General features: G+C 36.5%; 1 protein-coding gene across 3 annotated transcripts; it reads right to left on the bottom strand.

Moving 5' to 3' along the window:
- Window positions 1-1,091: 1,091 nt before the first annotated feature.
- Window positions 1,092-24,968, bottom strand: b3gnt2b (UDP-GlcNAc:betaGal beta-1,3-N-acetylglucosaminyltransferase 2b). 3 transcript variants are annotated; one of them, XM_039654783.2, is made up of 4 exons: window positions 24,517-24,968; window positions 24,224-24,370; window positions 7,901-8,036; window positions 1,092-4,837 (listed from the first exon to the last, which is right to left on the bottom strand). In XM_039654783.2, exon 4 carries the CDS (start codon window positions 4,817-4,819, stop codon window positions 3,626-3,628), a length of 1,194 nt encoding a protein of 397 aa, XP_039510717.2. In that variant the 5' UTR covers window positions 4,820-4,837; window positions 7,901-8,036; window positions 24,224-24,370; window positions 24,517-24,968; the 3' UTR covers window positions 1,092-3,625. The 3 variants fall into 3 exon arrangements, with proteins under 3 accessions (XP_039510717.2, XP_088976473.1, XP_039510645.2); XM_089120347.1 differs by having other exon boundaries at window positions 24,224-24,968; XM_039654711.2 differs by lacking the exons at window positions 24,224-24,370; window positions 24,517-24,968 and adding an exon at window positions 15,362-15,868.
- Between the last annotated feature and the right edge of the window lie 893 nt (window positions 24,969-25,861).

Below are 25,861 nucleotides of genomic sequence, written 5' to 3'. Positions count from 1 at the left end.
AGTTCAGATAAATGCTGTTCTTTAAACTTTCTATTAATCCAAAAAATTCTGAAAACCAAATCAGTTTAATCACAAAAAATATATCAACAAAAAATATATATATATATTAAGCAGCACAAATGATGATGTTTTCAACATGCGACTATCACAGGAATAAATTACATTTTAAAACATTTACATTGAAAAAAGTTATTTAAAACTATAATATTCCACAATGTTGCTATATTTCAGTAAATAAATACAACTTTGGTGAGTGTAAGAGACATTCATGCATAAATCATAATGACCCCAAACTTTTGAACAGCATTGCATAGTCATTTTCAATTAAAAACATAACTGAAAATAAAAATATGCAGGGATTGTCTTTTTTGCTTTCATGGACTCCATAAGTTTTGAAATTTAAAATAAATTAACAAAATCATCTATAAAACATAATTAAATAAAACGCCATGTTATTTCTCAATTATTCAGTTAAAACAAAATTGACAGACAGCCTCCTATACAAGAGACCAACAAGAAAGTACAAGTAACTGCATTTTACATCTCAGCAGGTAATAAATGACAAGTTCTGAGACAAAAGCAGGAAGTGTGAATAAGATTTAGTGTAGTTAGGTATGAAAATGTTGTGTTTAGCTGAGCTCTAGATCGCTTGCAGAACCACAGATGATTTGGGAGCTCTGCTATAATTAAATGTCAGAGTGTTGGAGGAAAAATTACACTGCACGTTGGGACAAGATAGTTTCACAGAAACGATCATGACAAAGTACCTTAGTAAATCAAAGAGAGGGAGGCATTCAGCATTAAAAAAAAATGTGCCGCACAGTGACAAAAAAATATCTCTGCATAAGAGCTCCGGCACACTGATGCTGTAAGACACACAAAGCACCAAGATGCCCTCTGCTGGTTTAAAAAACATAAATGCTGCAACACACACAATGATCCATCATCACAAAGTAACAAAGAAGAAAAAAATTAATGCATGTCTTTTATCAAATTTTAATAAGATCACATTTAATAGCAGGTGTAAAAGTAGCAAAGTACTCTGCAAGAAGCCCTCAGGAATGGACAGAATGACAGCAGTACACAAAACATCCATTTATTCCATTTATTATAAAGGTTGAATCAAAAAAAGTAGACAGAGACGTGACAAACACAAATGTGCATATTCAATTACAACAGACTGTCAGACACATTATTGATCAGAATTATTAACAGGCACATTTTGGTAGCAATATTTGCATGATTGACAATGTGTTTTTGGTAAGTGGCATAGTGATATACAAACATATAAATAAAAATAAGAAAATAATCAGCATATAAATATATGGCAAAAAAGAAGTTTGAATGAAAAAAGGTGATGTGAAATACCTGAAAGCCATTAGAGTTTCGGAAAATTTCGCATAGACATGACTGAATAAACGAACAAATCCAAAATTACAAACGGAATTGATAAAAAAAAAAAAACTAAAAAAAAAAACTAATGATTTTATCATGATCATACTCCTGAGCCTGTATATACAGAAACCTACATTAAATTTGCATAAATACACATACAACACTAAAGCCACATTTTACCCAAAATATTTTCATTTCAACATCCAAATATCTATTTACATAAAGACCAAATCATCATTAAGGCATTGCCAAAATAAACCAAAAGATCTTCTGGTACACAAATAGCATAAGGCAAGAACAAGAGTTCATTCTGCAATGTTGCACTGATACAAAAAAACATCAATCATACGACAACAGCCTGTGGAGTTTGAGAACTCACAAGAGTACAGTAAATACCAGTGTATAAAACTTGTATAATCTACCTCTGCGACCAATAAAATAGTAAATACAAGCTTTTTGTACTGTTCATAAACACATGTAAACACTTTTGTTTTCTCACCAAACACAAGATCAGGCTGTTCAACTGTGTGCTTGCCTTGCTAACAGCAGAGAGAGACAACAAAACACATATCCTCTGGCCCTCATTCCTCATAGCTGGTTGGTCAACTTAATATTAAACGAGACAAATATGACACAAAATTGATTTAAGTCCTCAGCAAACAACCAATGAGGCCGCCTGAAGACTTACAGGCTTATAGACCGGACAAGTCAAAAAAAAAAAAAACCAGACAAGTCAGCACAGATTACAATGCTTATGCCTCTAAAAAGAAAAAAAAAAAAACAGAAAATAAGTGAACTACTAGTTGACTGGAAGGCCACATGCATTTAAATATTCTATCAAGATGAAAGCAGGTTATGGAAAATGTCCAGTGTTCATAAAATAAAAAAAAGATACATGTGCAGACCAGCAGGTGTCACTGTAAAAGAGTTGGGGGCTGCTGCATCAAATTCAGTACTATAATTAAGTCATCCAGCTGAGACCATTTCCTGGCCTCTTCATGGCAAGGAAAATACAAAAACAGCATGAACAACAGCAACAGGCTTAATCTGGGGCTGGAAAATTGGCTGCAAAGTTTCATTCATTTAGTCAAAGAGGTAAAATGTGAGATGCCTTGATTTCAAATGATTTGTTGACCAAAACACCCTGAGAAGACTTCGAATCAGATCAAAGAGGGAAAGAGGCTTTTAGTCTGCTTTTTCCAGCAGAGGAGTGAAAAAATGTTACACATTTCTTTGATGAAATGGTCAGGTTTGGTTTTTTATACAAAATTATGATTGAGACTAGCAATTGATTGTCTGTTTCTGCATGAGAATCAGTTTAGAAGAAAGAGAGACAGCAGTGCAGTAGAGTCAAAAGCACATATGTAGAGGTTTGAGTAGACAACCTATATTCAATTAAGATCTGAAACTGTTGTCCCCCACACCCAGTGCTCTAAAAATGAGCCAACTTTTCATAAATCTAAACACACACAAGCACACGTTTCAATTATCAGGCTGTTTGAATAAAGCGGCAAGTATGGACAGTGAGATTATGCTTGTGACGGCCACATAGAAACTTTAAAAAATGTTTGTTAAAAGGTATGATCTTTAAACATGTCAGTTCAATTTTACACGATACAACAATTCTCCCATCGGCAAAAAAAAATCGTATTAAAATGACTAACAGATATTTGTGCTCTGGTGAGCGGTGTATTCTGTGGTCATGTTCAGACCAGCTGAACTACATTTCCCACAATCCTCAGCACCTCTGACCTCACAACCAGAAGGCAGTGTATAAATACTTGTAACATAATTAACAGAATATGACACAAAGTCAAGCCATTGAAATACTGTATAGGTAGCAATTCAGAGCCACTTTAGAACTGGACAGATAGCACATTTGAAATTTAAAGAGCTCATCATTGCTCCAGATTATTTACACGAAAATATGCTAATAATAAATCAAAATAGAACAACACGGTAAAACATTAAAAGGGATAATTCCCCAAATGACAATTCTGCTATCATTTACTCACCCTCATGTTGTTCCAAACTCTGTCTTTATTCTGCAGAAGACAAAAGAAGATATTCTGAAAGTTTTTTGATCCCATTGACTTTCACTGAAAAACAATCCGCTTTTTGGTCCATAAAAAGAAATTAAGTCAGTCTTACAGGTTTGGAACATCATGGAAGTGAGTAAATGATGATAGAATTATAATCATAGGGTGAACTGTCCCTTTAAAGCAGCAGTTCAGTGACAGTTCAAGGCTGGGTCATTCAGCCAGGCCCAGATTTTGATCATATATTGAGGACTTCTGGGATGGACCAGCATCAGGCTGTTATAGGCACAGGCATTATCGCGATATTTCTCCTCGATATCAAAGGTCCTGAAGCCTTTGTGCTTCTCAGGTGCGAGACCCAGTTTCCTGAGGCACATACCCGTGTAGACATCATCAATAGGGTAGAGGGGCACAGACCTCGAGACGTTATGAAGTTTCTGGATCAGCTGTCCCGAGAACAAATAACCGCCCCCGCCTGCATACGCAGGGTACGCTCCAACGAACACGCTCTCTGGGATAAAATACTTGACCTTTTTGTCTCTGTGTGGACCAGCATTAGTAATCACATCCCCTACAAACAGTTCTTTGGCTTTGGCTTGAGAAAGACTGCTTAGGAAGTCTATAATGCGGATGGTGTTAACAAAAACGTCATCATCCCCCTTGAAAATGTAACTGGCTCCAGGACAGCGGGTGCTCAGCCATTCCAGGAAAAGCACGTCCTTGATAGTGAGGTTGAAGAAGGTGTCCCTAAAGTCCCACTGAAGGATATCTCGATGCATTGAGCTCTCATGGTGGAGCATATCTGAGAGATCAGGGAAATAGTCTTCCATGGCTGCGTTTCCAAGAAGAAACACCGTGACGACCGTTCTGTTTGCAAGGCGGCCAGCTTTGCCCCACGACTCGCGAATAGCTTGACGTCGATCAAAGTGCGGGACTAAAGATTTAATAGCTAGGAGGAGGAATGGTTGGTCTTTGCATATGTTTGGCTGGTCCACCACGATGGGATAGGACCTGCATCGCATATAAAGCAGGAAGTCCTTGAAGCGGTCCGGTAAGGAGTTGAAATCCTTGACTTGGGTGGTCACCCTGAAGTCTGGGTCACAGGAATCAAGACTGACCGTGTCGTTTAGCCAGTCTGGAAGTTTATCAATCGTGAAGTTGAGTTTTTCTAGGTTGGGGTTGTTGATGTAGTTCAGCTGTTGCTGCTGGCGATTCCAGTAGGCGTTATTCGGAAGATCTTTTGCCCAAAAACGCTTCAAGGGAACCAGATTTTTATTTTTGTTGCGACTGCCCTTCCCAGCATTACGGGAGACCTCCACCACTATGAATATAAACACCATAGTCATCATAAACATGACCTTCACCTTCCTCCGAGGTCCCTGCATGGTGCCAAATCTCACCACCTGAGCAGCAAAGACAAAAAAAATTAAGTTAAGAACTACTCACAGGGCTACAGACCTAATACATTTATTTATTTTTTTTAAAAACACACTTAACAATAAATATGTTTTACTTCCCATTTGAGGCAGTCATTGTAGTGATACTGACTGTATTTGTGCCATATATTCGACCATTCAAACGTTTGGATTCAGTCATTTTTGTTTTGCTTTTATTCAACAAGGGTACATTCATTCTGATAATAACTGATCAAAAGTGACAGTACAGTTGTTACAAAAGATTTCAATTTCAAATAAATGCTTTTGAACTTTCGATTAATCAAAGAATCAGAAACAAAGATATTCCTGAAGGATCATGCGACACTGAAGACTGGAGTAATTGCTGCATTAAAATTCAGCTTTGCCATTATAGGAATACATTAGATTTAAAATATATTCAAATAGAAAACAGTTGTTTTAAAACGGGATAGTAACAATGACCGATAATATTTATAGTGAAATATGTTTTGTTGAATTGTTTACAATTGGAAAAAAGAAAATGTATTGCAAAAACAACCTTCTGAATATGTATCATTAATCCCAAGAAATGGTAAACCGGTTCATTTAGAATCGGACAGAAATACAAAGTCCTAGCAAGAAATTCTAGGGGCGCTTCTCAATATCCCTCCTCGTCTCCTCCGTCCTGGCGTCCTCCATCCTAAGACCAGGAAAACGATCGAGCTCAGCTATCTTGAAGGACATCTCAATTCTCTAATTGCACCGCCAGGAGTCGAGGATTGAGTGGTGAGGAGGCATCATGAGGAGTGAGGATACAAGGACGTGTCCTTTGCGGAAATGTGACGCATGTATCGGTCACAATAATTTGAATTTATACTTTACCTTTGCAGTATCTTTTTATTAATTATTACTAATTTCTTAAATAACCAAACTTCAACAACATAAGGGCAGATCCTTTGAGCGCTGCTGATGATGCTGTGAAGTGACGCTCGAGTGATCAAGTATTTCAATGTATAAAAAAATCATTCGCTTCCTTCGTCCTCTCCTCCTTTTCTTTCCTTGCAGCCTTCCCTCACATCCTACAGGCGGTGGATCTGAGACGCGAGGAAAGGAAACGAGGACGCACAAACCCACGATGGTGCAGGCTAATAGGTTTCTTTTACCCGTTCATAATCACATAGTTATCTATAGGGTGCAGCTGATTGGTTCCTGCCGTATCAGTAGCCAATGAGCTCGCTGCTCAACCTTCAAATACTTGGGTAGCATACCCAAGCTCCACCTGTATTGATCTGCTACGGGTAATTCATTTACGCTATATTGTACAGCAGCAGCGTGTCTTACTTGCTCACAGCAGCGTGTCGTGTATGTACTGGCAGAAGCGAGTCCCGTACTTGCTCTGCCACAACAGCAGCAACAATGACAACCAACACAAGCAACAGCAGCAACATAGCAGATTTATTCTGCCAAGACCAAACATACAACATTGTCATACCCATTACCATGCCTGAAAAATGAACTGAAACAATTCCCAGAACTGAAAAATAATTAGCGAGGGAGCCGGTTGTCAACTCAACCACCGGTAAAAGTCCAATTCAAACCACTAACTGACAATGAATTTACTTAGACACTGTTTCGTGAATCTTTTTAACGGACCAGTACATAAGAGTCAATTGTTTGTGAATCCGACATCGTAGCTTGCGCTGCATCCAGAAAACCCAGCCATGCACTCTTAAATATATAATTAACTAAAGGCACCTCACAAGGTGATATCTGGGGTCAAGCACAGAAAACTGCAAAGGTTCCATTTTTTACCTGCCCTACCTCTTACAGTTTTCATTTCCGGATAGCCTCTCTTTCACCAGAACAGATTAGCTGTCAGTTTCAACTAAACCACAGGAAAGTGACGTAAATAACCACAAGTTAATTCTGTTAGATGACTACATGCATTGCTTCAGAGTTTGTTTGCATGCGTGTGTGAATGTTTGCAAATGAATTCTTGAGTACTGCATGCTAATGTGTCTAAATGTCAACCGTAGATGACTTCATAAGACCCTGTAAGTCGAAAAGACAAACTACTGGTAGAAAAAAGACATCAGTTACTTTAAGGACATGACCCGATTTCAACAAGCTAGGCTCTTCAAGCTAAAAATTAAAAAAAAAGTGAACCTCTTTGTTTAATGCTAAATGAGAGTTAATGCACTAGTTTAAAAAGAACACTTTATTTGGGATGCCTTGGAGTAACTGTCTATAGATATAAAAAAAAAAAAAGATTTTTAAATTATTTCATTAAACTGACAATTCACACTTACTAAAGGTTAATTATCAATACTTCCTCCTTTTTTTCTGTCCATGCCTCTTTTTCCCCATCCACCTGTTGCTTCTCTTTCACCACCTCCTCACTATTTCTCTTGTTTCGTTGCTTTTGTCTCCCAGCAACCCCTTTGCTCTGTTGCACATGGCTTCTCTCATTTATTCAACTTCGCATTCTTCAGTTTAGCTTACATTCCCATTCTCTTTCGCTCTTCCTGCTCTACCTTAGCCCATTTTCCTTTCAGTCTTCTCTTATTCTTTGTAAACCCCACACCGTAACTCTCTAAGGAATACTAGTAAAAGCCTATGGAGGGCAGGGATAGTCTAGTTTTACACGTATGAGATAAAGGACTAAATTTAGAATGGCCTCATGGGCCAGCTGGCTTCTGGGATCAGTGGTGATTTAAAGACTACATATGTCCCTGTCTCTGACACAGAGCCATTTATTTTCAACGAAAAATCAATTTCGACTTAAATGCACAATGCCAATTTCCTTGGTTTCGTATTTCTGAATAAAAACATGAAGCACTTAAAATACCTGTTTCTCATTTAAATGAATTATGATTAAATATTGTATACAAGAAAACTTAAAATGTCAATACACAGTACTTGTCGTTTATGGTCCTTAAACTGTATTCAAATTCAGTTAAATAAAGATCAACATCAGTCACTTTGCTCTCAAAGTATCAGCAGTGGACAAGTGAAAAACCATGATGAAATCAATTGATACAATCAAAAAGATTGAAGTGTGTACATGTTTACCTGTGCACAGGTGAGACGCTGGAGGTGTCCAGGGGTATGGTGCTCAGCTTCTAGCAATTGTTTTTTTTTAGCCCATCCCGACAAACTGGCAGAGCAAATCACAGAGACAAGGAGGATCTGGCAAGGAAATCCATATCTGAGGAGAAAGAAGAACAGACATGTTTTGCTGCTGCTGCTGCTGTAATAATGGCTAAATGGAACATCAGAGCCTGAAACAGCAAGAGTAAACATGGTCTGTTCACACACAAGGATTTGTTCAGGTGGTCTGACCTGGGCAAGTATTTGTTGGCATTGCTTGAATTTATCAGTAGAGAGAAAAATGTCAGTTTCCTCTTTGAGTGACTGAAGGTGTTATAGGTTCCTTTTCATAAATGTATCCAAAAAAATTATTTGGCAAAAAAGGCGAGCAACAGGTTTTATTTAACCATGCAGAAAAGCATACAGAGTAGATTGACTACAACATTCTCAATTCTATTATGCAATAAGGAAAATTTGAAAAACAAAAAACAAAGGCAACGTCAGGGAAGATGAAGTTCAGTAAATTTACAATTTCTTGTTAAAATATGCCCTGCAGGGCAAAAAAAAAACAAAAAAAAAAACTTAAGTGCACTTATGACTTGCTGAAATCCAGGCGTTCAGTACATTTGCTCCAACTTAGTGCACTTACGGTCAGAGAGAAAGTGTAAGCTGCAAGCGTCCCCAGGAGGTGAAGTCTCTTATTAATAATTAACATTACGTTTACTGTGTAAACAATGAACTGAATCTCTCCTTGCCTCACATCACCAGACTAAACACAGACAGATCTATTCACAAGCCCTTTACAAACGGTTTAACTCCAGCTGGATTGTAAAAGTGAACAGACAATGCATTTACTGTTGAATTACTGTCAAGAATTTTCTTCATTTCTAAAACCAACCCCAATATACCACTAACTGGTTGGTCTACCACCAGCTGATGGTTAATGTGCTTAATGTGGTTAATTTCTAATGTGCACAAAATCCACCGTAGAAAACATAGCAACTAGTCAACAGCAATTACAAATAGGACTATGCATATGCAAAAAAATGTTTTTTGCATGCATGTTTGCTTGTCTGTTTTTCATTCTGGTCTCCTAGGATGAGTAGCAGCACCTGATGTTATATCTATTTTTGGACGGGTGTCAGAATGTAAATTGTAATGAGAAATAACAGGACATGTCCTGAACAAGTCAAAACCAGAAAGAATCAGTCGTTATGTTGTCCGGCACAATGCAAAGCAGTTGCCGACCAGCGTCACGAACACAGAATTCAAATGGCGTATGATTTTGTGATGAAGCAATGAAAACATGAAACATTTTATACATGAAAAAGTTAGTTCAGGCAAGAATAAAAAAAAAAAAGTAAATTCTATATTAGTACTCAATTCAAGTGTGTAGAAGTTTAAGCGTAAATATCAACGCTAAAAAATTAACTTTTCTGATACTGGTGTTCCCATCATGCACTGGGCCTTGAATAATTAATTAAGGTGATTTTTCACTGTTTTCCAGCTGTATTAACACAGTTTTATCATTGCTTTTGTTGTTAGGATTAATAAATAGCCATTTTGTGACATTTAGAATTCATTTTCTACTCAAAATGACACATTCAATCACAAACTATCCATCAAATGTTACCGTCATTGTGTATGGTCTACTAAGTATTGAGCTCTCTGCATTTACATGAAGTGTATTCTCTGAGAAGCAGATACGGTGCCTCACACAATGGGCTTTATGCCCAGCTGCACTACTTCCTGAACTTCAGCCAGCTCCTTGTTTCCTGTCTGCCATTATTGGCCAAATTGATTCATTCAGGTGTGCTTGACCTCAGTAGTCATGGCAACAATAATCAGACACACCTGAATTAATCAATTTGGCCAATAATGGCAGACAGGAAACAAGAAGCTGGCTGAAGTTCAGGAAGTAGTGCAGCTGGGCATAAAGCCAAATAGGGCCGTCAAACGATTAATCGCATCCAAAATAAAAGTTTGTGTTTACATAATATATGTGGGTGCACTATGTATAATATATATATATATATATATATATATACACAGTACACACACAAGCTTGTATATATTTAAGAAATATTTTCATGTATATACTGTATAGATTTATATATAATTTATATTATAAATAAATATAAATATTTTATATATAAATAATATATTTTATAAATATACATGCGTCTTTATATATATATATATATATATATATATATATATACATACTTCATCTAAATAGATATTTAACCTTTTACTAGCAAAGTTAAAATTATTTATTTTCTTTGTTACTTTCACTAAACTTACTAATTTCATGTGAAATTTCCTTAATTTTTATTTAGCAAGTTTTTGCACGCGTATTTTTAAAGTAATTTTTACTTTTTTTCAGTGCATGTGTGCATTTATACACTAATAAAAATTATTTTGTGGTGAATTAAATACTACAGAAAAAAAACAATGAAATTTACATGAAAAAGGGATTGTTGTCTACAATCCACAAGCACTAAAAAGTCATTTTCTGCCTTTTATCGACCAAGAAGGACCCAAATTAGAAATTTATGATACTGGTCTACAACATATATGACCCATTTTCAATACATGTATCCACCGGTGGAATTACCCTTTAAAAAGTGTGGTCTAATTTAATGTTATATTGTTTGAGTGAAATGTTGTACAAAGAAAAATTCAATTAAATAGCTAAATAAAAATGACTTAATTTCTTATGTTACTTTCACTTAAAGTATAATTTACTTAATTCTATGTATGAAATTTACTAAAAAAAAAAATAAGTAAATTTTACTCAGTTTTTTACAGTGTAGTTAAGTTTTTAGCTAATTCTTAGAGCATTTTATATTAGTTCTGTATTTACTCAAATTTATCTATATGGTTCAACAAGTCACCCAACACAACACCAAAGGCGTGTACCGTTAAAATGTAAATAAAAAGTTATAAGCCCAATAATATGCACAATTATTAACATGACATGGCATGACGCTGACAATTTTGGTTTTTAAATGTCTCAGTGGCCAATTACATATTTTAATATATAAAGTCAAAGATACTGTAAATTTATTCAGACACCTTCAACATTTCTAAAGTTATAACAGTTTATTCACTATAGTTTAGAAAATGGTAATACAAGATGACTGACAAGAACTCAAGAGTTATGAAATCAGTTGATATTTCACTGCATGGCTTTGGCCATCCTTCAGTTACAGTCTCATAAATGAATTAAATTTAACAGCAGAAAGCTGTTCTGCTGTTAAATTGTGCATATTATTGGGCTGACAGCTATTCAACCTAAATACACAATTAGACAATATCAATTTATTTAGGTCAACAAATTACCAAGTAATGCTTAAATTTGTTCAGTTCATCCCAAATTGTTATACACTTTACTGGTAGTCCACTGTATGAAGAATTTTGGGGTATGACGTGTCACAGTTTTGCTATCCTCACTTACATAAATTAACTAGTGTCTGGCACCCACTAGTAAAAAAATATCAAATTTTATCTGATGTCTAAATTTTATCTGATGGTTTGATGTGTGGCTATGTGTGTGTGTGTGTTTGTGTAATATATATTCTCAAACCAGTCCATATTGGCAATTGACTATTTGTCAAGTTTTTTTACCATCCAAACTATGCTAAATACAACAAAATATTTTTTTTTTACTACTGCCAGTAACACTTTAACATCAGACCTGTGACCCACCAGTTGAGAGCCAGTGTTCTAGTTTAAAAATTACAAACAAGAAACCATGAAGCAGGAAAAATGCGAAAAAAAACTAGAAGAAAACTATATTTAACTCCAATACAGTTTAGAAGCACTGTCTATTTATTCACCCACTCACTGTTGATAATTTCTGTGTGTGACTTCCAGTCCAATGACATTTTAGGAAATTAATGTCAAACATGAATAAAAATGTTTGAGGCTAAACAAAAAGCAAACTGGTCACTCTGTGATGGACTATCTTGGGTCAGGTGCATGGTGTGTTTTTTTTCTGTGGACTGTCCCAAAATTAAGACCTACACTACTATTCAGATGTTTAGAGTTGGAAGATTTATTTTATGTTTTGAAAGTTTGTTTTGAATCTCTTTTGCTTAAGGTTACATTCATTAAATTAAACACAGTAAATAAAAGCAATACTATGTTATATAATATTATTATGTAAATAATATGTATTCCTGTGATGGCAAAGCTAAATTTTCAGCATAATAATTTTGTGGAAACATCAATTTTTATTTTCAGGGTTATAGAAACTTCAAAATAAGATTATTCAAAATAAATAAAATAATTTTAATTTTAAAAAAAAGGCCCAAACTTTTGAATAATAGTGTATGAAGGAAAAAATGAATTGGGCTTATCTTTCACATACACAGCTTAGCAGCATGAAACAAAAACATGATCTCTCCTTTAACACTTCAGAGCAGATTTCCTGGAAGAGAATGAATTCTCCATCATTGAAGCTAATTGTCAGGAACTGGGTGGAGTATTTCCCATGTGGCAGCCAAATGGAAAGCAAGTGACCAAAACAAAAGTACATGAAAGTGTGAGGGATCTTAAAAACACATCCGAGGAACGCCACCAGCAAGGTCCCCCACCCAACCCCGCCAACTTGCAGGCTTTTCTTATAAGATAAGCCATTTCACTTTGATAACATCCTGTAGGTTGCTTTGAAAATGCTTAGCTTTAAAAACCGATAGAATGAGAATGTTAACACATTGGGACCACAAGCATACCTTGAAGGGCATTCCTTTCCCTTGAAGAGTCAAGATAATGAGTAAAACTCCAAGGGATTTTCCCTAGTTAGTCAAAAAACCCACTGACGCAAACAGAGCACTTGGTCTTCCTGCTCACCATGCACAATGACTTCAGAAGCACAAGAAGAGTAAAAATATGTTCCTAGAAGTAATACTTCATTACTTCTAACTTTTTTTTTTTTTTTGGAGTCATACAGAAACCATTTTAGTCTTACCTCTCAAGATGAGGTAAAAGTAAAATTGAACTGCCACAGCTAAAAGGCCTATAAGGGTCGTGCTAAACTCTAGCACAGACTTGATGAATACTATAATGAAGCTAACGTTTTACACACTATAGTGAAAACCAGGCAGGAATGAACCTCATTCTGACTCCAGACTCAGAGTTAAAATCCCTTAGAGGGACAGGCTGTAAATGGTTGACATTGCTCTGTGGATGCATCACCCCTAATTCAAGGGAAATTTACCCAATGCAGCTTGCCTAAAGCTGGCTCCTGTGACCACAGAACACAAGCACATTAAATGAGTGGGAAACTATTAAGATACTACTACTACAGGAAAAATCTGTAATATGAGTAAACAAGTAAATGATTTAGGGATAGGTTTTTTCCCCCCAAAGATTCCTTTCAAATACTCGATCAACAGAACAAGAACATGAGTATATTATTTTAATTAAAACATACTTTTGACTGGAAGTTTGAGCTGTTTTAACTGAATGCAACTTGCACTGACATATCTTGAAAAACATCAGCGCCATTGTAAACTAAGGCCTACTTAATCTTAGCATGGTGTTGTATAATATGTTGTCATGGAGATTTGTTTTTTCTGTGTTGTTGTATCTAATGACGACGTTGTGATTGGTTTCTTATTGTTGCCCAAGGCCCATTCACACCAACAACGATAAATATAACGATAACTATATTAACATGCACACCAGCAGATATTATTATCTGTAGTTTTTATAGCTTTTCTGTTGCTTTAAATGCTTGAAATCGTTATAGTAGGAATGATTCTGATGGGCTGTCAAGGTTTTTATCGTTCATCAGATGGGGGAAATAATCATTACGAAAGTGAATTCAGTCAGCGATATAACTTCTCTGTGTTGTTTTCCTTATAGCTGTGGTGTGGCCTCGGCTATTCTTTAATACTGAGAACAACTTTAGCTAATATCTAATTATTTTAGCTAAAAGATAACTAATTATCTTTTATAGTTATCGTCTTTGGTGTGAACAGGCAGGTGCCTATATGCAGGTGACTAGGTGCCTGTGACTAGGCATAAGCAGGTCTGTGAAACCAGGGGATAGTTTCCCAATTTGCTGGTATGATTATGCTCACCCAACACCAACAGCAGACAGCAAAGTACAGCTCAAAATGCCCACATAACCAATCATATCCTTTTTATAATAGGTCATTGCTTTCACTTTCGAGTATCCCCAAGAAGGATGTAGGACAAAAAAAAACAAAAAAAAAAAGTAGGATGACTCTTTTCCAGGATCTCTCTTTCTTCCTCTTGGTGAGGTCATTCAGAATCAAACAGGTCTAAATAAATTTTCCTGAAAGTGGCCACTGATTTAATATTTGTCTGCCTTTTCCTTCAGGGCACAATCTGCATACATTTAGATTACAAAGAGATTAGATTACATCCTTAACAACAAATAAAGCTTTTGGCAAACCAGAAGCAACAATCGATTTATAGAGTGGAAGAACAAAACTGTAAGAGTTTAGAGGACATTTATTTGAACTGCCGAACTTTGTTTCCCTAAAAACTATTAACTGACAGTCTGATTCACTCTCCACCTATGAATGGAGTCACAATGCAACCCACATGCAAACAAGGAGCATACCATAAAATTGTGAAAAGTGTTTGGGTAAAAAGCAAAAGAGATTGTTATGAGATTAAAGTATGCATTTAGAAGTTAAACGGGAAGAATATTTCTGTTCATACCATGAACCTAGAGAGCTGTGCTAAACCAACAGTCACTTCATATACCAACTGTGAAAGTAAATTCATCCCATGTCCAGACACGATTAGGCACGTCACAACCTGATAAAGATCACAAGTGGGCTACAAGCTAACGAGTATTCAAGAAAATCTCAAATATAGTAGGGGACACTAAAGTTACTATTAAACCTAATTTGATTGGACGTCTAACACAGAATTGTGTACAAAACACCGTACGCAGTTTCCAGGGGCACGCACACTATCAACGACTAAATATAGACTGTTTTGGAGTAATTATTTCTCTGAACCAGCTTACAAGATGCTTGAGTTCCCTGAAGATGTTCACTAGTTTTTAACCAACATTATGCGATCTGTGATTGTAGCTACCTCTCCCCAGGTGACGCCAAACAACAACCAAGCGAACTTTAGGCTACTTTTAACAGGAAAAATGCTGAAAACAAGCCCACAGACACTTTAATTTGTTCAGAAACCGTGTTTGTAATCTGAAATCGCTCACACCTTTATTTAAACAAAGCTGTAGAGCAAATAAAATGCGGACTGTTTTAGCGGACCTGCTAACGTCAAAACTCAACCGCACGCGGAGGAAAGTCTCGCGCTCCTTACACAACATGAAAGTTAAAAACCGGAACACAGTCTTCAAACATCTCGCTATCAAAGAGCGGACACCAACCTGATTGAATACTTGAACACTTCAGCCTTTATCTTTTTAAAAGTCATCATTACCTTTCAGCTCCAGCTGCCAGAGAGCGTGTTCACATCCTGCCTGTCTCCAGATCTGTCCATGATGCATGCACTCCTCCCATTTCAGTGTAAAACCACCACAGGGCGGGGTAAAAACCTTCCGCACTATTTACCAAACATTCACTTTGTTTACAGTTGTTCATCACTGTAATGAAAACTTGATTACCTAGTGTTTGCTTTACCTGGAAAGGCTTTCTTGTTGGCTGTACATTTATTTGGGGTTCAGGAGACAGTTTCAGTGCAAACTGCAAACTGTTCAAAAGACTTTAAACGATTCCAGACGATGAATAAGGGTCTCATCAAGCGAAACAATCGGTCATTTAAAAAAATAATAACAAAGTTTAAGTTTTATATGCTCAAATTGTCGCCTTGCTCTGTTCTGTGATGCGCGTTCGTGACTCTCCTGTTTATCAAAATGAACGAATCTCTCTCGTGTCATTTGGTTCATTCAACGAACGAAATGAACAAATTGACACGGAAAAGGTTTGTTCATCACAGAACTTAAAACTTAAACTTTGTTTTTTTTTTTGTTTTTTTTTAAATGAGCGATCGTTTCGCTTGATAAGACTCTTATTCATTGTCTGGAATCGTTTAAAGCCAGTTTGAACAGTTTGCACTGAAACTGTCTTTTGGACCTTGAACCGTTTGGTTACCAGTAAAGTGCATTATATGTAGAAAAATCCTGGAATGTTTTCATCAAAGACCTGAATTTCTTTTCAACTGAAGAAAGAAAGACATGGACATCTTGGATGACATGGGGGTGAGTAAATTATCAGCAAAAGTTTTTTTTAAAAGTGAACTACTCCTTTAATTTAGTTTTTCCACTGACCCAAAACCCACAAAACCCATCTATCTACCCCAGACCAGGATGGAATATCAAATAAGACCAGCTAACCAGTTTTCCACTGCCACCCCAAAACTCATCTATCTACCCCCGACCAGGCTACCAGATAAGACCAGCTAACCAGTTTTTCACCAAGGGCGTGTTGAAATTCACAGGGCTCTGCTGAATTACCTACACCAAGTTGAAGTAAGGTCAGATGTTATGCATGACTCTCTCCGTCACAGGGGGGAAATAATTTGTGTGTGTGTTTATATATATATATATATATATATATATATATATATAAATCTCAGTTTCCATTGTTTGCCCACACAGACAAAGTTCTTCACACAAAAAATTACTGTTCATGTTTATTAGTCTTTCTTTTCTATTAGTTCGTATTAAAGTTTACAAGTTTATCCTTTCAAATATCATTAGAGACAATAGATTAGAAGGGCATGAGCTGAGGGAGATATTCTGAGAGGTTTCTCTGTTGTCATCAGAATACACAGGCGGGGCTTTGTATGTGACTTCAGTGAAGTAAGTTCCTCACAGCGGTTTCAGGAGGAGTTTCATATGAATCCACTGATCACAAAGTTGAGAGTGTCCCTAAACAGCCCTTACCTCATTCCATACGATAATTCTTGTGACATTCCTGCTCAAACCCTACCTTGTTTTTCAGCAGTTTTTAAAGCAAGACCTTTCTGTATGAACAGCAAACCAGATCTATACATTGTTTCGCTTCAATTAAATTATTCAATTAAACACTCTGATACCACTTTTAGTGCAACTTATAAATATTTACATTTCTATTACAAAATACGGTAGCCTACTGTTCCAAACTATCGGGTACTGTTGCTTTTATTATATTTCATATAAATGTTCTGTTTTACTTTCATTAAAGAACCCTGATAAAAAAGCTGTGTCATTGATGAAAATAATAAAAACTCTCTCTTTAGCACCATAACCATCATACAGGCGTCATACATCATACATCATGTGGACGTGAAGACTGAAAAAGAAATACTGCTGAAAATTCAACTTTGCCATCACAGGAATAAATTACATGTTACAATATATTCAAATAGAAAACAGTTATTTTAAATTGAATTATTATTTCACAATATTGCTTCTTATTGAGTTTCGTGGAAAAAACAATCACTCAAATTTTGTATTTTGTGCTTCAGTAGATAGAACATTTGAGCCATCTGAGCCAGTAAGAGTCACCCCTCACAAGATCAATTTGATTTGATCAGGTACTCAGAACGAGTGCAGAATATTATTCATGTTCCTTTATAATTTTTCTAAATCCTAAACTTTTTAAATCTCAAATCTTCAATGAGGTTTCAGACTTTTGGACACTACTCAATATGAATGTGAAATGGAGACTGAAGACCAACCTCTCTTTTACCTCTCTGAGTTAAAAATAGAATTCCATAGACTAGACCACAGAATAAGACTAACAATGCCTCATATGTCCGTCCCGTCTGCTGCATCATCTCTGGCTTGTTTGCATGCCAGCCATGCTATAGCAGCAACCTTAGATCCATAGTTATGCAAAGACTGAACTGGTTATAGCATGTGGTATGCACATGGGCCAGACAGGGATCATAGACTCAAAAATATCCACAACAGTGATCTATCAAATGGGCCCTTAATTTATATTTTGCTCAAATCTGAGAGGGTATCTCAGTAAACTGATCATCAACAACAGAGAGATGATTAAAACCATAGATAATACGTGCTATTTTGCCAAGTTAAAAGGGTAGATGAGACGAACTGAGTGGCTCATTAGCGGGTAATAAAAGAAACATGTCAAGAGTGCTCTGTTAGTGTGATTAGATTAGTTAGAGAGGGTCAAAGAGAATGTTCAAGCCTTGCAATTTGTGCCCTCAAAATCTAATTGAGTTTATTCTCAGAGCCTGTTTCCAAATTGAGGCAATCTCTAGACTTAACAAGTATTTTTTTTTTTTTTGATGATAAGGATAAAGTAGCGTTTACAAGGCAAACAAATGGATAAGCCATTAAAAAAATGAAATTCTGCCAGCGCTTTCTTCAGTGGAACATTACAGAGAAAATATTTAGACACATCTCTCAGTGAACTTTTTAAACTCTATTCAAAGTAGTATGCGCACATCGAAACAGCTGAAATGCAAAAGAATCGCAGCACACTGCTATTTCTGCACCCAAAGAAGTTTAATAAATTGTAAAGTTTCGACCATAAGCCGTCTTTGTCAGGCAAAGAAAACAACCAATATCAATCTACATGATGAACAGTGAATTAATCAAACATTGAAATCAACGAAAATCAAAAGAAACACAAAAAGAAACATAAGAATATAAAGTAACAGTATATTGGATAAATGTGTAACAGTATATTGGATCCGTGCATTAGCTCTTAAAGTGACAGTAGCCTAATATAATTTTACCTGGCAGAGTTCACCGTTACCAGAAGCCACATGAAAGAAACATGAAACATAAAAGTGCCTTTCTCCCGAAAAAAATATGTTTATCAAATGTAAAAAATGTTAGTAAGATGAAAATATAGAAATTGCTTGTTTTTTTGTTTTGTTTTTTTGTGTGAAAGTATGTTTAGGTGTGTAAAGGAGACCAGTTAGAAAGAGCTGTGAGTAAACCTCATTCTCCTGGCCTCAAGGGGTGAACTAGCGACCTAGCATCCTTGTTTGAGCGGCCGCCTACCATGCTGGAAACATTGATTTGAATCCAGGAGTGCAAGTACAACCGGAAGGGGTTGCAGGTGCATGATGGTAAGGAGATAATGTGTTGGGTTCAACCGAATAATATATCATAAAAAAAAGAGTTTTCTGACAAGTGGTAAGCACTGTAAGCTATTGTCATCAAATACAAAGGGCCAGATTTACTAACAGCTTGCGCCAGCGCAAACCCTCTTTTTGATGGTGATGACAAAAATGCGCACTTACTATCTCTTAACCTTCCCTTAAGCCCAGACTCAAACCTTAAAACTAAACATTAGCAGCAAATATTTTCATGCTTATAGTGCATTCATTGTTTTTGTTGTCGGCCCAGTGGAGCTCCCATGCAGGGATTGGAATAAATGGTGATTAATACACTCGTTATCAACCCATGTTAGGGTCAAATATGATAAACACAACTGTTGGTTCAAATTTTTAAATTACGTTTTTTTTTATTGCCCCAAACAGCTATAATTCTGAACATTTTTACTTCAGTTGGGTGTAGTATACAATTTTAAATGCAGCATAAATCATTCCTGAGCATTATCATTCAGATAGCCTACCACAGTAGGTCTAAAACTGCACATGGCTTGGCTGTGGTTCTTGTCTGATTTCTGCGAAACTCAGGGGTAGTTTCAAGGAAATACCCATTGATGTGTCTTCACAGCTTACATGCATGTTCGATTATCAAACGCACAAAAAAAGACAATGCATGCATGTATTTACTTCAAAATATTTGTATCATGACCCACTTCTGCATTATTAGATTAAGCAGTAACCAAAGTTAAGATGTTAATCCACCAAGACATGCTGAGAAGAACAAAATGTGCTTTGTTCTCTGGTCTTGTGGCCAGTTCTCCTCAAAGGCCATTAAGCACTGAGCAACTCTGTGCTGTTTGTTTTGCTTGCTTACATATACTCAGTACAGTACAATTCCAAATGTTGTTGGTTCTATGTAACCATAGAGATGATAAGGAAGAGAGCATTATCATCATCAGGGGACACAGAACCACGGAAACGGAACGAGAGACACTGAGTGTATGTTCTGTACACAAGGTCCCTCCTTAAGCATTTTCAAAGAAAACCCCATTGTCTGCTTCTGATTGCTGATTTGAAATGATGTCGCATTGTTCCAAGACAAATCCATACTGAGACCTTCTGTCATCTCAGTTGTTGTTTATGAGCGCTCAAATCATTTAAAGCTGCCCATGGATACAATACTAAGCCTTTAAACAAACATGCAGATACACCAACCCGATCTCACGGCAATTCGTACGAATTTGACGAGGTGGCTAATTCGTACCAATTCATACGACCTCACCTGTATGAATGTGTGCTATTTTTGTTAAATTCGAATTCGTATGAATTGGTGGTGAGATAACGTTGGATACACAGAGCAAAAGACAGACTACTGTTTTCCATTTGAGACCATTAGCTCTGTTTTTCCCTGAGGGTTGTCTTTTTAATAGACATTAAGTAAACAGACTATTACAGTAGGCCTAATGTCTTCCATGACAAAAAAAAAAAAGCCTCATCATCATAGCGGTCTGTCATACAGTGTGCCGCACACGTGCAAAGTGAGCGTTGTGGTACCGCTTTCAGTTGCAAAAGAGGTTTATTTGGCTTTTCATCAAAAGTTTTGGCCCAGTGAGTCTTTTAAATGTTTGTGATATCTAATATATTAAACCATATTTGAAAGTGTTACCAAACAATGAAGCAAATAAACACCACTGTGATACAGAAAAAACAGTAATCTTGTGAAATATTATTATATTTTAAAAGCAACTGTTTTCTATTGTAATGAATTATAAAATGTAGTTTATTGCTCTGATGGCAAAGCTGAATTTAATGCTTCCTTGCAGTATTGATTTCCTTTTAAAAGCATTGACTTCCTTTTGTAGATAAGGGCTATGGGGAAATAAATAATAATAATGAAACTTTTGATAATATAAAAGCAAAAGGGTACATACAGTTACATACATAAACTAGTGTGGGAAACATTAGCTAGTCAATACCAACATATAATTATTCGAATAACATAAAAAAATAGCAATGTTATTATATGGTGACCCAGATATTGATATCATATCACCATGTACATACTGATTCCCACCCCTATCATGATGTTCATGATTTTAGATCTGGGACATCCTACCTCTCTCTCTCTCTCTCTCTCTCTCTCTCTCTCTCTCTCTCTCTCTCTCTCTCTCTCTCTCACACACACACACACACACACACACAGCAGGGTAGAGGTTCATATTACAGAGACTTTGACTACACAATCTGCCACACCTTTAACTCATTAACACTGATCAATAATGCAGCGCTCTCAGTGCATTAATTTCACTGTCAGTGTTGCCAGGACAACACAACAACCACAGCATCTGCCACGGGGGAGATGAAGAGATCAGTCAGAAGCAATCAGAAAAAATATATATGATTAAGAGTGGAAACTATTGAATAAAAGAGCCAATTATATTCTAATTTGGCATAAAGTCATCAACAAAAGATGCAAAATATCTCCCATCTCTGTAATTCAGTTTGAGAATCTTGCCATGTACCAGATGCCCCTTGTTCAAAACCAATTACAATTCACTATCCATGAACACTCCTAGAAGAACCTGACAGTGCCGAAGACTGAGCACAATGATAATTGTGCTACCACCAAGCATCTATGCAGTTTTTTTCCACTTCTTTTGTGGTTCTTCGCTGTTAGTTTAGAATGTGACCTCACTTTGACTCAGGGTCAGTACCTCATCGTCTTTTTCACCAGATCTGCCGGATCTCCATACTGCTGACTATGGAGTGAAAAAAGAGCTTGTCTTTCAGCCTAGTCACTGAATCCAAGTGGGCGTTCTCTGTTCTCTCTGGCACAGAGGACCAGCTGTCCTCAAGGGGAACAGTCACCTGTACCTAAAGAATTTGGCAAAAACACTAGAACTTTATCTTCAGACTGGCTGAACATTTATATCTGGAACTGCATCTTTACAGGATACCCTTACAAAAAAACAAGTATACTTTTTTAAAGTAGCTACTATTTAAGGAAAGTTCAAGAATATTTTTTGAGAACACTTTATGTAGAATAATATCAATGTAGGCTACTAGTAGTATACTTGTAAGTTTACAATTTCATTGCCACAAGGACTAGATTGGCCCACTTTTTAGTACCTAAAGGTATACTTTAAGTCTAACAGTAGTAAACGTTACTTGTACCAGTAACTACGTTTTTTGTTTGTATTGCAAATACTAACAAGTGAATGTACAGGTATACTGATAGTTTACTAGTTAAATACTTGTACAACACTTTTTTTAGTTTATGAAAGTACAGTTTGAAGAATTCTCTCTGTAAACTCTTTTCTTTAAGTGAACTTAATATCATACATTTAGTTTACCATTCTTGCTATTTTTGCACTTTAAAGCAACACCAAGTAACTTTTCCTCTGTGGTTGCCCTACAGGTTGGAAGCGGAATTGTCCATTACCGCTGTTGTAAATAATTTACTGCAGCCTACTGTCGCACACACACTTGTTGTTTATCCAGCACCGGCTTTGGAATGAACGATATCCACAGACAAGGTAGACTATGTTGCATGATTTCATAAAAGTATGATGTATTGCGACATGAGAAACAAATAAAAACAAAATAAGGACTATTGTAACGCTTGACGTAAAGCAAGTCAAATTTGTAGGTTTCTTATGTCTCATTAGAACTACAGAAACGCAACCCAATCTGGCAATCTTACATACCGTGATTATAGCAGATATAGGACCACAAAGCAGAGGCAGAAGTGCCTTTCACCCTGTTATGATGAACCACAGAAACGATTTTGGAAACATTATTTTAACGTAAAAAAAAATTCTTACTTAGTGTTGCTTTAAGTATACTACTATGTTCCCATTTAGGTATATTTTTTATACTTGAAATATATCTTTAACTGTAAGTAATTTGAAGTAAACTCTAATGTATGCTCCCAGTACACAAAAACTCACATAATCAGAATTAGGAACATATCTGTTTCTGTATAAATCTGTATTTTCAAACAAATCTATTGTATTGATGCCAAAACATGTTCTTATTTTTAGTTAAAGTTTAAAGCTGAACTAATAGCACACTTGAATAAACATAATTTTTGTATTCCGGTATAAGGTTAAGTTAAGAAGGAATTAAAGGCAAGTTAAGATGGTCGAGAGCTTTATTGCTGCTCATTTCTATTATATTTTACATATACAAAGATATGGGAAAATCAATAATTATTATGTGTGGTTTGGCCCTTCATTTTCAGTGAGGACTAAAAGCAACAGCAGGCAATGACATTCTAGAGAATTGTGTGCTTTCAATCATTTACTGACAATAGATTATAGAATTCTAAGAATTCCAAGATCATTTACTGAAAGTTCTGTATTATTTATGAAACAATAGTTTTCAGTTTCATAATCTATAGTCCAACTGAAATCTGCCAGTCCAAACTTAAAGTAAGGTCAAATTTACTGTTATTTACTCGTTTAGCTGTGCGTCATACATTGCTACAGTTGCCCTTGGCATTGAGCGCATACACAGACAGACACATGATAGGTATCATAAATACAATCTGTATCAAATTTTGGTTTTGTGCAGTGCCAGAAACGTAATTACAATTTCAATTTGCTGGGTGTCACACACTGTGCTGAGACTAGCACACACACGAAAAAAAAACCTGCAATCATGTCAGATTAGGAAGAATATGAACTCGTTATCTGAGCTCTCCTATCCACATTAAGGTCATAGCTCTACTCATTTGTGAACAATTCTAATTTATCTAGATTTTAAAGGTTTGGTAGAAACATCTGAGACTGAAACATTACTAAGAACTGCTTTAAGTCTCATGAGGTATGAAATTAGGTCATCAAGGCTATTCATATATTTCATTATGAGCAGTACAAGATTCGAATCACATGTTATACAGGAAAATGATCTGATGCCTGCTTTATAAATAAACAGGTCATACTGCAATCCCAACTTCCCAAGTCAACACTACATAAAGGGATTTCAGCACCAAAATCCATAAAGAACATGAGACAACAAAATGATTTGCAAAAGGTTAGCTGATTTAAAATGTGAACAATGAACATTACACGGTGACAACACCTCCCCTCTGCTTTCCCTCTCCCTTGTCCTCTCCTATACACAGCACACAATCTCTATCCTGGAAAAAGAGAGTGAACCCATAAACATAAGCTATTTTAATTTCAAGCAGTCATGTAAACAGGCCTGGGAACATTCTTAATGTCCCAAAGAGAGAGGAAGTGGAAAGAGCGCAGTATTACTCACTGTTTACTTTGTCCAGACTCCTCTCTCCAGCTATAAAAGGCAAAAGTCTTCAGCCTTGATCTCACTCGCAGCCAGCTGAAAGCTCTTCACATGCTCTTGGCCATGGCTTGACTTTTGTGTGTGTGTGGATTCGATCTTGAATGCTTGCTACACAAGATACCCAGAAAGCCAGTATTGCAAGACACTATTTATGGAACCAACAGTGCCTCAACTACACACACCTAAAAGTCAGAGGGCAAACTCTCTTCAGAGTCTACTCTCAATGGATTCACGGAAAAATAGACAAGACTTACATGGAGAGAATAGTTTGGATTCAGAATGTTCCACAGAAAATGAAGCAGTGGGGAAATTATCAAGGGGAGAGAAAGAGAGAGAGAAGAGAAAAGAGAAGTTGCCCGTGAGATCTAGAGCTCTGATTAAATCCAGAAAATAAAGGAAGCCTGTGTTCTTAGAGTAACCATAAAATTACTCAAGAACACAATTACACAATTATGTGCAGCCCGTTTTCCATATCCAACAGTATAAGAAGTCAAACCATGAGGAGTGATTTTCAAGAGTATATAAAGCATGTTGAAGCACTTCTGTGCAGGTCACATGGCACAAAAGAGACCACATTTAGATGGCAATCTTGTGAGAAAGAAAAAAAGAGAAACAAGACAGGACTGAGAAAAGTGAGATGTACAAGAGAAAAAAGAAAATGTGTGAAACAAGAGAACGATCCAAGATATACCTGGGCTCAAATCCTCTTTCTGTCTCTATTCTGGTGCTTTTGCCAACCATGTGGTTTTGAACTGAACAGGAAGGAGTCATGCATGCAGCATGTGCAGTGCATTTGCATGTGTAGATATTTCTCTCGGGGGAAATATCAGTACCCTCACTACAATAAACAAACAAAGAAAAAAAAATCACAAGCATTTTAGTCCTATTTTCCAGTTCAAATATCGGAACATCCTTAAAGGAGCATTTCACCCATTTCAACATTAATCTTTATTGAAAGTGGATCATATATGTGGTCGAAATGTAAAAGAATTTTTGAATTCGGTGCCCTCTTGACCGAGAAAAGGCCGAAAATAACCGAGGGGCGCATTTGTATGTAAGACAACAACTCCCACAATGCACCACATTGCACACACCCACTAATTCGGAACTGCGCACACATCAGAGAAATCACTCCTCCGTCTACAAGGCTAACGTTAGCTGCCACCAGAGTTTGAAATTCATTTCACACTAAATTTCTAGTTAGTTGGCTGTGGCGCAAGGCCGGCGGCGTGAGTGATAATGAAAGACACCTGTGAGGCGCGCGCCGGTCTCGCGTCTTTCACAGAGGAGCGAAAGCATAAAATGAGGACGGCCTGATTTTATGTTGCGTTTTGTTTCTGCTGTGAGCAGCAGTCGTCAATGAGGGCCTGCTGGCTTGTTTTGTATTTGTTCATTTTACTATTAAACTGTTTAAATGTTCGCCGGTTCCTGCCTCCTTCTTCCCACAACGAACCCTGTTAACGTTAAATTGGTAAACTCACTCGTTTGTATTTATTTCTATATGGTGAATTACTGCATGATACCTGTTCAGTCAGGCGGAACTACGATGGTTCACATCACAACACAAACGTCCTTGTGCTCGTCTGATTTAGAGATTTC

The sequence above is a fragment of the Pimephales promelas genome, chromosome 15 (genome assembly GCF_988280905.1).
Source record: "Pimephales promelas chromosome 15, fPimPro1.hap1.1, whole genome shotgun sequence".
NCBI classification, from domain to species: domain Eukaryota; kingdom Metazoa; phylum Chordata; class Actinopteri; order Cypriniformes; family Leuciscidae; genus Pimephales; species Pimephales promelas.
This window is presented reverse-complemented; position numbering and strand designations above follow the sequence as displayed.

Excerpts from the sequence above, each read along its gene's own strand:
- b3gnt2b (XM_089120347.1), bottom strand. The coding sequence starts at position 4,819 with ATGCAGGGACCTCGGAGGAAGGTGAAGGTCATGTTTATGATGACTATG.